The sequence below is a fragment of the Epinephelus moara genome, chromosome 22, assembly GCF_006386435.1.
Source record: "Epinephelus moara isolate mb chromosome 22, YSFRI_EMoa_1.0, whole genome shotgun sequence".
NCBI lineage: Eukaryota > Metazoa > Chordata > Actinopteri > Perciformes > Serranidae > Epinephelus > Epinephelus moara.
The window spans coordinates 18,191,163-18,205,657 of NC_065527.1; the positions used below are offsets into that span (position 1 = coordinate 18,191,163).

General features: G+C 42.3%; 1 protein-coding gene across 3 annotated transcripts in view; it reads right to left on the bottom strand.

The window, feature by feature from the left end:
* Positions 1-316: 316 nt before the first annotated feature.
* Positions 317-14,495, bottom strand: part of pag1 (phosphoprotein membrane anchor with glycosphingolipid microdomains 1) — a 63,309-nt gene continuing 49,130 nt past the window's right edge. For all 3 annotated transcript variants that reach the window (XM_050034274.1, XM_050034276.1, XM_050034275.1), the window contains 5 exons: positions 13,815-13,911; positions 13,309-13,478; positions 12,620-13,045; positions 4,842-4,901; positions 317-4,537 (listed from right to left, as the gene is read on the bottom strand). In XM_050034274.1, coding sequence (XP_049890231.1) covers positions 4,175-4,537; positions 4,842-4,901; positions 12,620-13,045; positions 13,309-13,478; positions 13,815-13,911 — 1,116 coding nt within the window. In that variant the 3' untranslated portion in view covers positions 317-4,174. The remainder of the gene's footprint in view (positions 4,538-4,841; positions 4,902-12,619; positions 13,046-13,308; positions 13,479-13,814; positions 13,912-14,495) is intronic.

Below are 14,495 nucleotides of genomic sequence, written 5' to 3' on the forward strand. Positions count from 1 at the left end.
CCTTATCAGACACCTTCCTGCAAGAGCTCTCCCAGCACATTTTAAATAAGGGCACAGAATCAGACTTTCAAACGTGTCCGTCTTGATTAGAAAGTTCATGGTGACGTGATAAATCAAGTTTAGCAGGAGGCTAATTCATTCATCGTGATTATCGCCCCATGTGGCAGACAGAATATACCAACGAATGCTATCACGGTAAAAAATAGCCTCATTAACGTCAAACCTAATGTTTTTTTTTTTTTTACAAAATCATATGCAGATTACATTCATTCTCCATGATAGTGCCCCGAGTGAATAAAAAGACACAATGACGCAATTCATTATATATATATTTTTTAATAGAACAATTCATGTCATAAAATATTTACATGCAGAGAATGGAAACCGGACAGAGTGGAGTGACAGATGTGGCCATAACTTCCAAAACAGGCTTTGCCCTGTGATCAAAGGCAGGTGTCACCACAGAGTTGTCTGCTGGTTGTAGGGGGAACAAATGGTCTCATTATGGGAGTAGTGGAGCTGAAGGAGAGGCAGTAAGGGAGCATCTCCGAGCATCCACCACGTCCTAATTCCCTGAAGGGGAATGTGTGTGTGTGTGTGTGTGTGTGTGTGTGTGTGTGTGTGTTTATGACCAAGATAGACAGCTAGAGAGAATAAGTGATTTTAGGTAAGTGTCTATTAACTCCGAGTGTGTGTGTGTGTGTGTGTGTGTGTGTGTGTGTGTGTGTGTGTGTTGTCCTGCTTAGATTTGGCACTAAAACACCCCCTTTGACAGATAATTTCCTTAGAGGTCATTTCTAGCTTTCTGTGAACACTATTATATCTAAATGATGGCACAGGCCTGATACACAGAAACATCATTCGGTAGAAACAATCATTTTTTGGGAGTGTAAATGACAATGATAATTACCTCTTTGCAGAAATGAACATTTTTCTTGTTTTTTTTTTTCCCTAAACAGGCTTCATTCACCCGTTTTCGTTGATAAAACACGGGATGGATTGCATTTAAAATGCTCTTTCACCATAACATTTCTATGAAAATGTTAAAGCATTTCAAATGTCTGATATTTATTAATCTAATACCAGTCAGCCAAGGCTGGCTGTCTTTGTCTGAGCCACCAACAAGCTCCTGCATGTCTAATGAAACATGAACTAAGGCTGGAGATGTTGTAATGCTGTGATATTTCGATGTGGGTGGAAACAGATGACACCAATTTTTCTGCAAGGACGGGAGATACTGGAGCAGTAAAAGAGATATTTACAGCCAAAAATAAAGAAATAAAAAAAGCATTGGCCCTGTTCGATTTGAAAACAAACATCAAACAACAGTATCGACACATTAATTTTAAATGAAAGTACCACACTCACCGTTTCTTAAAATGCATGTACCAAAACATTGTACCATGTTTCTGACATTTGATTTGTTACTATATCTCAGAACTCAAAAGCTATTTGGCAACTTTGAGTTTCAATTTTTTTTTTTTTTTTAAAAGCCATCAGACAACAAGTTTTCCTTAAAACAATGCAGACATACATCAGTGCTCTTAACAGACTTATTTTAAAATAATACCACTCTGGACAGTGTACAAATAAGTAAAAGCTTACATAAAACTTCCAGCGAGTAACAGTTGGTTAAAATAGTGCTCTGTGTATATACAAGCCTTGGTTGGCATGTCGTCATTACAAGCTACAAACAGACAGAATGGTTTCCTCAGAGGTTAAAAAGCATTAGATATTCAAATTGTGCAGAGACGCAGCTGTATTTTGATGATGCAGTATATAAACGCAGTACCATGATATCAAACCTTGTGCTTTAAAATCATCTGGGATGCCAACTGAAGACTGTATAATGTACCAAGAGTAGGCTCAAGAACACGACAACCAAAATATACAGTTGATCAACAGATCTGTATTAATAATGCAGGTTTCTTGTGTCATTTGATCACATTTGAATTTGTTTTTGCCCCCTGTGCAAAATGACAGAAAAAAGCATCATGTATTTTTTTTAAAACAATTAATTCTCTTTTTAAAAAGTCAGGGGAAAGCGTACCTTTACAACTGTCACTACATCACAACTCACTTTCATTTAGTATCTTAATAGAAACGCTAGAAAACCCTATTTACGTATCTCTCACAGACATACTCTTTAACATTTCACAATTACACAACAATATGCATGTTCAAATAAATATGAATTTCACAAAAAAAGGTTGACATGGACTGTAAAATGTCTAAAAATGCTTTCAAAATGTATCATGAAATACAAACTTCCTTCCCTCGTTTCCTCATTTCCACATCATCTATCGAACTGTTTCAACTATCCATTTGGTCACAGATGAGGCTGGCTTTTGCTTTCTATGCCTAGAATCTTAAGCCGAGAATGCACAGTGGAGGTGCTGCCAAACCTGACAAAAAATAGCTCGAAATAACCCATCTCACGCCTCAATAAAACATGACACTGAGTCACCTAGAGGAAGCTAGAAAGTCACTAGCAGCTGCAGAAGGGGCATACAAATAATGATTCCTTCATATGTACAGTAAGTGCATGAACTTCATGATTATATGGCACTAAATTCTTGATATCTTTTTCTTTTTTTTCTTTTTTTAAATCACAGGCACTGATAGCGTCTTCAGCTAACCCTTGAAATGTTGCACATGTGTTGTGATTGGATATTTGATATTTGACCTTCTTCCACAGTCAAGTGCTGTTAAATGTGTCCATGATATGCGGTGTCAAAAAGACAAAAGAGGAATTTAATGATGATCCAAAATGCACCCATCCACATGATTAAACTTCTGTATTTTTCATTCTGGAACCATTTTTCACATGTTGCTGTGTCTAAGTGACTAATGGGAACAACCATTTTTGAAATTGGTGCAGGATTGAGTGAGAGTGCTGCAGCCGGCAATTACAGGCTGCAAAGTGACCACTCGAGGTAACGGCGCACTGTCAATTTACCTCCACTTAAAGTGCTTGTTTTTGCCATTGACTGGCTCAGATTGTTTTTGTAAGAGTCTGACAACATTATGGATCCCTACAAAGATAGACAAAGGCAAGATCTTCTTTGCTTAACCAGAAACCGCCCTGAAATCACTCGTGCTAAAGCCACCAGATTCTATTTATATAAACTGTCATTTTAGTATGGTAAAACAAACCTCAAAAGCCCAGTTTCTACCGAGCAGTACGGTACGGTTCAGTTCGGTACGCTTTTCCACTGAATGTTACCAGTGGAACCGTTCCGTGCTGTACTGTGAGTGACAACAACCCCACCCACATTTAAGGGTACGGTTTGCGGTGGAAACACTAGGGTCTAGGTACCATGTCTGAAGGATACTTTCGGTTCCAAAGGTACCATACCGAAAATGTTTGGTGGAAACAGGGCTAAAGTAAACAGAAACAAAATAAAATTCACAAAAATCATCTTGTTTCTTCTTTCTTCCACTGTTCCAATGTCCACCAACTCTCGTTTGGGTGAAATAAACCCTTAATTCACACAATTAGAGTGAAAATATACTGGTTGTAAAACTGTAAAAGGAGGATTTGGTGACGGCAATTTTAGGGACTGTTTCTGGTTAAACAAACCAAATCCAAGTCTTTAACAAAAAGGTCTATCTCTGTAGGGATCCTTTCAATAATGTCAGACACTTACAGTAACAATCTGAGCCTGTCAGTGGCAAAAACAAGCACTTTTTGTGGATGTAAATTGACAGTACATACAGTGTGCTGCAAGTGGTTACACTGCAGCCTGTTTCGCAGCTGCTACCTTCAGCCCTCTCACTCAATACTGGATCAATTAAAACAAATGTTGTTCCCATTAGTCACTTAGACACAGAAATATGAGAAAATAGGGCTCAGGGTGAAAAATACCTAAGTTATGCTATAATGCCCAATGAGGTACTACAGTTGATTTTCTGCTAGGCCTACCAGTACCAATGACATTCATTGTGGTTGATAAATTAAACTTCAGATATGAAAATCCGTACCCAAGCTGTAAAGAGGACACTCATGCATTGATGACGGATGCTGTGGTGAGCCATTTTCTGCCATTTTCCCCAAGTCATGCACCAAAAGCATGCTTGGTAGCAGGCTCAGAGCATTACAGTGACGTCTGTAAGATGCAAGAGAGGAAGCTTCCTCCGCACCGCCACAGATGAAGACGATTAGGGGAAAATCTCAGAGGCGGGACGTTTCCCGGCCCAGACCCAACTCCGCAACACTCTCGTAGTCGGGCTCCGCCTTGGCGGCGTCTGACCCCTCCGCTCCCAGCCCAGCCCTGTGGTCATCATCCGAGCTACTAGTCTTTGGGATGCGTATGGTTTCATAGCCGGGATCTGTGCTGTCCAAAGTGGGGTCTTCCCCCGGCTGGGGCTCGTCAGGCTGGGCGTAGATGTCTCGGACGGTGGCGTAGAGGTCACTGGAGGAAGAGGTCGTGACAAGACCTTTGATCTCTGCAATGCTGCTGTAGTCGTGCTCTTTGTCTTCCTCGTTCACAGCATCGTCACAGTTTGTTTTGTTGACTGTAGAATACACCGCTGACTGAAGGACAGAGAAGAAACACATGTGAATTGCCCCTATTTTGTATAAAATCATTAGAAGCACAACTACAGATATTGAGATAACAGGACTGTGAACACAAGAAGAAAAAGTCTCTGATGCATCTGTACTAAAAGATACACACTAGGTTTTTCTCTCATAACATACTGTGAGACTCTTTTACCAGTTTCCTCTTAAAACAATATATTTCTGGTGCTCGGAGCATTGGCATTCACAGAGTAACGTGCTGCCGTCTCGGGAGAGGAGACGGCAGTTTGGGGAGTAAGGGAGTTTAACACATGCTTACCTCATTGTCTGACAGCATGTGGTTGTCGAACCCTGGTGCTGGAGACAGAGGGGAGTGTAACTGGAGGAGAGAAGAACAAAAAGATAGATTTAGATATGGCTCATAGTGTATGAAAAGAAAAGACCGAGCACAGAATCAGACGTTTTATGCTACAAAGTGGCTCCTGAAAATGGCTGTTGGGAACATTTGAGGGGTTGTCCCACATTTTTAGTCTTCTGTCGTAAAAATGGAAGAATCAGTCTGTCGAGTTTTTACAGTTTCTCTTATAATTAAAAGCGTTGAACTTTAACACTTAAACACCGTAGTGATAGAGCTGTTCTGAATAACTTTGAGGGAATTCAATATATGGCAGCAGTTCTTATTATCCCTGAACTCTCTTTGTCTTTAAAAGCATTTGGTAACCGATCAATAAAATTAACTTCTAAACTATTACCAGCATAGGAGAACAAAACCTCTGCATCTGCTGTGATACATATAAAGCTAATGTTGTATATAACCACTCATTCATTAAGAAAATTATTGAGTAAAAGTCGATATCCAGTGACAGGGAGTGTGATGTTTTTGTGCACAGGCTCTGTCCGCGTCGCCTTATGATCGATGAGGGAGCCATTAATCAACAAAGCACATCTGACAGCAGCACCAAACACCTAAAGTGATTAACAGGAACCTCAATATCACAGCCAGTGCAGAGCAAACACATCATATTGTGACTTTTTTTTTTTACACACTTCACTGGATGGAAATACTAAACAAATACGACCTAAGGAATAAATTCAGATTTACTAAGTCCTTAGCCGGGCTCACCAAGGTTAATGCTAATGCATTTGACAAAAGAGAAAGCTGTTCACTTGTTGAGGCACAATACTTGGTACTTGTCAAGGACAAATCACCATACAGGCCACGCTCTTATGCACTGAATGAGAAACTGTGCACAGAGATCATCCATCAACGCGTCCTCCCTGGCTATGTGTCATATCTTCATGCAGATACATGTTTCTCTGGCATATTCTCAAAATGCCTAAGTCAATATCATTACTTTATGGACGACGCATGATTGGAGACATGATTACTTTTATAGATTCGACACACACACCCTGTAACGCAGCAGATGCCTTTTTCATTTCGCTTCAATTAGCCGACCAATTAGGCAGAGTGCCCTGGAGGAGTCGGCGCATGAAACATGGACGCAGGTGACTTGACCCAGTCACCGCACCTCTGAGTGCGCCTCGCAGTGTTTGTTCATCTTATTTGTAGCCCGCTTATTCTTGGCTCAGGCACCGTTGCAAATTGAAGTGGAATTTTGATTTAGTCAGTGAGCATTAAACACAGTATTTAACCTGAGTTTGATATGTATGGAAATTAACCCTTTGAGTTCTGGAGCGACATGTGTGCTGCTTTCTGACACCTTTCGCAAGTACTTAAACCTTTGAACCTTTGAATCTTGAGCAAATTGTGATTGTGTCTTGAGCGCGGAGCACAGAGAAGCAGTCAGAGCTACAGGCTACAGTGAGGCTAAAAACAGAGTTCAAATGACGTTTTTCCAAACAACTTTTTATGTCGGGGCTTCAGAACACTTGGATCACTACGGATGAGCAGTATGGAGATACTTTGTCGATTCAATTTTGTGTTCTTGGACGTTAGTCTGGGGCGCCGTCTGCCATTAGGTGTGCTCCAAGTCTTAGCTTGTTAGTTTGATTTTATATTTCTTTCTATTTTTCTTTTTTTAATAATTTTCTCTTTTTATTAATTTCTTGCCATTTTTTGGGGGGAAATTTCATCCTTTGTTGCTCCTTGCCTTCTTCCCATGTTTTAAAATGAAATCAAGCCAGTTTCCTCAAAACTTTATTTCATGCAAAAATATAGGGTTCCCAAGGTCATGGAAAATCTGGAAAAATTATGGAATTTCACAATCTTGTTTTTCAGGCCTTTATGTGTAAATAAATTAATTGTCGCAGTAATCTTTGTCCATAAACTTGTGTGGGAACCCTGATAGTCATCCAATATAAAGATCTTTAACAGTGTTTGTTTCATGTCTATACACATCGAGACATTACATCTGAGAGATTAATATTTTGACGTGTTACAATAAGATGTTCGTGTGTGTGTGTGTGTGTGTGTGTGTGTTATGTGTGTGTGTGTGTACATCAGATGGGATTGTGTCAATGTGTTCATGTGTATGTAGGAGACACAATGACATCCAGGACATGCGAGTGTGACAGTAAGCTGATTACAGTGGCCTCAGAAGATGGACGACTCAGGTGTCAATGTGTCAGTCATGCTGACGCGCATGTTTACACACGCACATACAAATCTGTATGAATACATCAACACAGATTATCTGCATTCCCTGTGCTCGTAAACAACTCCATGCAAACTGTAACTATAATATATATAAAACCCATATTAACATGAACTCAAATCATAACCTTTGTCACACTGACACACACACATCTTACACACTCAGTTCCTCTATTTAACAGTAGTGATTCCCTTTGGCGATTAGCAGCTCAGCAGTGCTGACTATAGCAGTTTACCTGGACCATGTCCCCAACGTATATCCCAGCAGCCCACTGGCTGGGTCAAATTCATTTCCTGCACTGCGCATAAAACCCCCCACAAGCGACACACAGGCAAATGACTGCAAACAAGTGTTACTGCTGTTTATAACAGTTCAATAATCATACAGCTGCACAGGATCTGAGACACTGTGAATGAGAGGTCACAAATACCCATTTAGGATGAAGAGTGTGTGTTTCTGTGTGTTTCTGCGGTGAATGTTTACAAGAAATCACATGTATGTATAGAAAAATGTCTGCATATGTGAAAGCGTGCCCCTGTGTGTATGAGCTGCTACCTGAGGGGATTCCTCGTAGACATTTACATACAGGCACCCCAGCGTTGTACAGATGTGTGTGTGTGTGTGTGTGTGTGTAAGACAGAGACAGAGAGAGAGTTTCTACGGCCCATATCATCCATCATGAAGCCAGACTAACTGTCATAGTGATGGTGGCCAGCTGGCGCTCATAGGCTCAGACTTACACACACACAAGCACAGCACACACACTTGATCTGACAAGACAAATCACCGACGGCTCCCGGTCATACATGGACATAAACCGCGGGGAGCCGGGAGCATTCAGGGTTAACCTTAAATCAGCCCCAGGGAGTCTATGTGCAGCAGAATATATGTAAACACACACATGCTGTAGTTTCTGTGTGTGAGTATAATGTGGGGGGGTGGGGAGAAATAACAGTTAATGCTGACTAGACATGGCAACAAGGTGCATGCGGATGCGTCTGTAAATTAGTACATTTTTGATGTGTGCGGCTGTCACTATGGGATCTGAGATTTATTATGGCGGAGTAGATCAAGATTTTATCATAGACTGGGGTTCAGATGAGGCTAGACTCGCCTGCTGTCCAACTGAGCAGCAGTAATTAACTAATTGGCCACTATAGGAGAGACAAAGGAGAGAGAATAGAGATGTGATTACAAAAAGAGGAGATAAAGAAGGAGAGGGGGAGGAGATGAACAGAGGAAAAGAAAGCCAAGAGGATAAAGTATTGTAAAGGATAGTTCTGGTTTATGAGAAGGCATTTTTCTCCGTTTGAAGGGTCTACCAGAATAGGAGAGTTCAGACAATCAGTTTATAAACACGTCATCAATCAGATTATCTAAACCACTTCATTCATGTAAAACCAAAATGAGAGTGCCAGCTGACTGTGTGACTGTGAGCGACTTGCTGATAACTACAGCAAGTACAGTAGGTCAAAGTTGAAACAGGAATCCCGTCTATTGACTGGATTAGCAGCTCTGTTGCTGTGTGATTCGTAACAGAACCATGATCCATTCTCCACATGTGCAAAGATAGTTGCGGTTAGCCACTGGCCTCAAATGGTTTGGCTAAGGACAGCACATTGGTGAGGGGATAGGACCTGAACAGACTGGGTGGTGACGAGCTCTGTGAGGCTGCGCTTAGGCACAGCTAAATGCTAACCACAACATGCTAACATGGTCACAAGCAGGTCAATGTTGGGGTGCTCCCAGTAGCTCAACAGAGAAAGTGTGTGCTATTAAGGCTAAGTCCTTCACACAGTGGCCCTAGCTTGAATCTGGCCTGGGCCCTTTGCTGACAAGTGTTTACAAATGTCACCAATTTAATTAAGCATATTTAGCAATTTGTTAGTATGCCAATATAATTAGCACCAAACACAAACAGCTACACTACAGGGGGACATGACTGTATGTGTGTACCATAGACTGTATTTCTATGCTGCTTGATTTTTAATTTCAATGAGATTTTTACCTGCTTAAATAAAGGATATATCTACACCGATCAGCCAAAACATTAAAACCACTGGTGGGTGAAGTGAATAACATTTATCATCTTGTTGCAGTGTAATGTTCTGCTGCTAAGTGACGTGTTCCACCCACCCGAACACCATTGCAGTCAAAGTAAACCCCCTCTTGGCAACAACACGACGTCAGTGACAACTCGATGGCAGTGGCCCCCAGCAAGACAATGCACCATGCCACATCACAAAAACTGCTCATGAATGATCTGAGGAACGTGAGCGAAAGCTCAAGGCATCGACCTGACTTCCAAATACCCCAGATCCCAATCTGATCGAACATTTGAGGGATGTGCTGGTACACCAGATGTACCACCGATCCATGGTGGGTCCTCCTTGGACCGGACTTGGCTCTGACCTGTGAAGGCATGGACACAGGACCTCTGGAGGGTGTCCCTTGGTGCCTGGCATTGGGGCGTTAGCTTCAGATCTTTTGGGTCCTGTGGGTTGTGAGGTGGGGTACCAGTACGTCCCACAGATGTTTGATCAGACTGGGATCTGGGGAATTTAGAAAGCCAGGTCGACACCTTGAGCTCTTTGTCACATTCCTCAGGTCATTACTGAGCAGGTTTTGTGGGGGGCACTGCCACTGAGGAGTGCTGTTGCCATAATGGGGGGTACCTGGTCTGCACTGGTGTTTAGGCGGGGGGGAGCATGTCAGGTGGCATCCACATCAATGTCAGAACCAAAGGTTTCCCAACAGAACATTGCTCTGTAACAAGATGAGCAATGTTGTTCATTTCATGTCAATCACAAGGTAACCACGCCCTAAGGGAGACTCAGAACTAACCACTGCTATTGAGGTTTGGCAAAATTTTAGAGAAAAGGCGCCAAGCCGTATATGTATGACGCACATTTAAGTTGACAAAATGTTTTAATTCGGTGTATAGGCTACACATTTTTACGATTGGAGAGTGTTAAAAACACCTATGTCCTCCTACAGTGATAATTTAATATTAAGTTGGAGCCGCAGGTTGCCTAACCCTGCACTAGAGGAAAAGTCAGGGGATTAAAAAAGACATTAGAAATCGTCTCTGGGCACCATCAATGTTGTTGAGTTTTCAGTCCAGACAGACCAACCAACATTGCCGCCCTTAGAGCCAGGCCAGAGATACATTATAATCAACTGTAGTTACATTTAAAATAGCAGAAGGGAAAATAATGCAGAGGACAGTGAACATAAACAGACCTTATGAGTGAAAGAGTCACATGCAGCTTTGTGGCAGATTGACTTGTCAGCGTCTAAAAGTCTGATGCAATTCTTTGTGAGCTGTGAGTGTGTAAGTGTGTGTTTGCTGCTTTGTTTGTGTGTTTCTCTGATGGATCTCCGCATGTGGAGGGCGGCGTGCTGAGAGCAGCAGCAGCAGCTCTGCTCTGTTCAGTGCATGACACTGAACCGCTTTTCTCCTCTTCTTCTCACCTCTCCTGTTTCTTTTTACTCTTCTTCCATCTCTCCTCCGTTACATCTCCATCCCTCACCCCTTCTCCTCCCTCTAATACTGTTTCTTCTTTATCATCCTCCTATCATCTGTCTTCCGTCCTCTCAGCTACAGATGGCTCCATTTGTATGCCGCTGGGTTTCCTTTTTTCTTTATTTCTCTCTATCTCACTGCCTCTCATTCTTGACTCTCTTTCTGTCTCACCCTTTATGCCTCCTGGTCCTCTCAGCTCTTTTTGAGTCAATCTCCCATCATCTCTCTGTCACTATCTCTATTTCATCTATTACTCTCGCCTGCTCTTCCCACTCCAGCTCCCATTTTCATTCTTCTCCTCTCCCATCACTGCTACACCATTTCCCCTCTCGCTCTTCTTCTCTCAGTCTGTCTCCCCAAAGCAGCTCTGAGCAGGCAATTTTAGATGATAATTGTGGTGGCCACACATCTCATCATTTCATCTGTTCGCTACGATCTCCTTCTCAAGCCAGTTGTGTTGATGTTTGCAGAGCTGCCCAGTAGACGACCCATCTCTGGTTTACATGGAGATTATTAGAAGGGGAAAACTGTCTGAATTTTGTCCAAAATAAGCTCCTATCATTCTTTAAAAAGCCTGTAATATTTTGAGAATGTTTATTTTGACTTCTATGGCTGTAAAATTTTATAAAAGAACATGGTCTCTTCAGTCTCAATCTCTAACTTGGTTTTATAAAAGTTCTATCTGCAAAGCAACAATCAGTGCTACGAATGTACACCTGAGAACCAATAAGGTTCAGGTTTTGGGTTTCTTTCCAGTGTCACCGCACTGCTCTGTGACCGGGGTCAATCTTAAAATTTGAAACCTCATTACTGATTAGGGATTTATCCTTTCTGATTAATGGCACAACTTTGAGTTACATTTTAATTAAAGAATATTGAGGCCAACATAGCGTGCAGTTATTGTGAAGCCCTTTCTGTTGATTCTAAGGCAAGATATGAGAGAAACCTCTCCCTGACCGGCCTTGAATCGTGCCTTAGGTTGTCTTACATGATATCCCTAACTTTGTGCTAGCTTAAAAAATGAGTTAAGTACGAGTAAAATATTTTAAATTGGCCGAGCCTGGGCCTTTAATGTCCATGAAAATGCAAGATGTCAAAGTCAGTACGTTTACATGCAGCTTGAGAAAATCTAATTATTGGCAGTCGGACTCGGCGTTCTGCGCATGCACCACTTTTTCTTTCGCGGGCTTTCACCCGGAAGAAGAAGGAGATGACATAGCAACAGTGCAGTAACTCCTGGAAAAACAAACAAACAAACACCATGGTGACCAAGGGGCAGAAGACGCACTTGTGGACGGACGAGGAAACTACATTCATGCTCGGACAGCTAAAGGAGCTAAACATCTTGAAGTTTATGGAAGGAAAATGCGAAACACGGATTTATTTTAAAAAGTTTCTGAACAAGAACCTGAACTAGTTCAACATGCATGATATTAAAAAGGACACAGCGCCGCCTATTGAGGCGGAGTCAAGCGTACTTGGTCAGAAATTTGATTTTCTCTTCTGCATGTGTACTCAGACAAGAGTCCTACTTGACTGATTAGCCGAGCTATGAGCTCGTACTGTCTCAGCTAAGTTTATGTTTCTAGCAGCTGGACTTTTATATAATGCTGACAGTATCTGCTGCTAACTTGGTTTGTGTCTGTTATAACCTGTGTATTGCAGCAGACAGTGATGACCAGTGTCTGGATTCAAAATACAGTGCATTAAGGCTGCCTATTGTTTCACAGATTGAACCTCATGCTGCGGCTTTTAATTCAAATTCTTTTTTTGAATTAACAAAAATGTAACTCCTAATGCATTTTTAATAAGTTCCTGCTTCTGCATTACCTTTTAAATAAGATTTTCTCTGTTTAATAACTAGGCATTAACCAGCAGTATGCAAATGTTAGCTGACTAAACTGCACAGGTGTAGGACCACATACACACCACACACACCCACACCATTCTCACCTCTCCATTGTGCAGCACAGCTCCAGCCAGGCCATTCATCACCACCGGCTGGTTGTCGTTCTCATCCAGAACCTTCTCTGGTACTGGTGGAGGTAAGTCCTCCTCTGGTTCCTCCTTGTGCAAGGGAGTGCTGGCATTATCAGAGCGCCTTTTGGCCTCCATGTCGGCGCTGTGACGGCTCTTCTTATTCAGGTCGACAGAGGCGTACTCCACCCCCGCGCACAGGGGCCCTCGCTCTGGTGTGCAGGGGCTGAGGTGGCCATTGAGAAGGGCAGGGGGATGATGGGGAGGCTCATCGGGACTCAGCTGGACGGTACCGTTGGGGACGCTGAGCTTTGCGGGGGGGTCTTTCAGTTCCTTGACTGTCTCGTACAGGGAGTCCTCGGCGCTGACGTCACGTGATGCCACTGCAATCTCCTTCACCACCTGGACATGGGATATTGGGTACTTAAATATGCTTGTGCATGAGCAGAATATATTCAGTGTTTCTGTTTCCTGACTGTAAACTTCAATCAATCCATCAACCTCTGATGGAGAAATTCTTTCTCTATATATTTTGACCCTGAGCTCGATCAATCAAACAATCAATCAGCAGCCCAAACAGTCACAGCTTTAATCTCCTGTGACGGCCACGTTTAAGCTCAGTGCAAGTAAAAACACGATTTAGCGAGATGACTTTAAACACTGACCTCATAGGTGCTGTCCCCTGAGGCTGGGGGTCCATCCCCAATGAGGGCGTTGTTGGGAGGAATGCTGGGAAGCTCGCGGTCCTGAGGACACTTGGAGGACCTGAGCTCTGATTGGCTGGAGAGCATATCCTCTGACGGCTGGGGACTGGTGTCCCCTGTGTCTGTGAGGACTAGAGGAGCGGAGAGAAAAAAGAAGGGAGAGTGAAAGCTGTTTTTTTTTTAACACTGACCTGTAATGAGACACATCTTTCTTATTCATCACTGCAGAATAGATGCATTACTATTTACAGTTTGTTACTGATATTTAGTACCTGCCCACATATAAATGACTAAGACCATTACATAGATATGGCCATGAGATGAACCAAAGCTAAAAGTCATCAGATGTTGCATAACACCAGCTGCAAATGTTATCATGCAGCTGAAAGGACAGTCGTGATTCTAATACCGATATCATAGACTTTCAGACATGACAAGCTAAGCTAAAGCTAAATGTCGTGGCTTACTTGTACCGCTGGTTAGAGGACCATTGTGAGAGCTGCTGACGGCTGCGTCAGTCGCTGGACTGTCTGCCGATTGGCTGATCGTCTCTCTCTCGGACACCTGCACAACAAAGGGGGAGATGTTTGTCACTGCTGGGCTGAGCTCAGAGGCAGGCAGACTGACTCTGCGCTGACAAAAAAAACACCTCAGAGGTTATTACAATAACACGACACGCTAAAAAAAAAAAAAAAAGTTCATTTCTAAGGGGAACAGAAATCAATCTGCACTTGTCAGCTTGCACGGGGTAGATGACTTTCACACCTCTGTGCAACACAAAAGCCACTGTCAGCAGATTGTAATGTGTTTTTTTTTTTTCTGGATCTCCAGGATTTTGAGGAACTGTCATATTTGGAGCACTGATTACAATTTTCACACCTCCCTATTATTTATCTCTGCTTTTCACAGCTTTCCCAAACACATTACTGATTACTTCATGCTAATCATCAGCATGTTACGCATGCATAATCAAATGTAGTGTGTCTTTACCCGCCGACAAAAAACATCCAGAGAGAGTAAAAAGCAAAACTGATTTATGCCTAATGAAGATACAGTGCTGATTGTAATTAGATTAATGACAGGCTGAGCTGATGTAAGATCCGTCTTTTGAGGAAAGCGTCTCCCTTTATGTCTGTAAAGTTACTTTG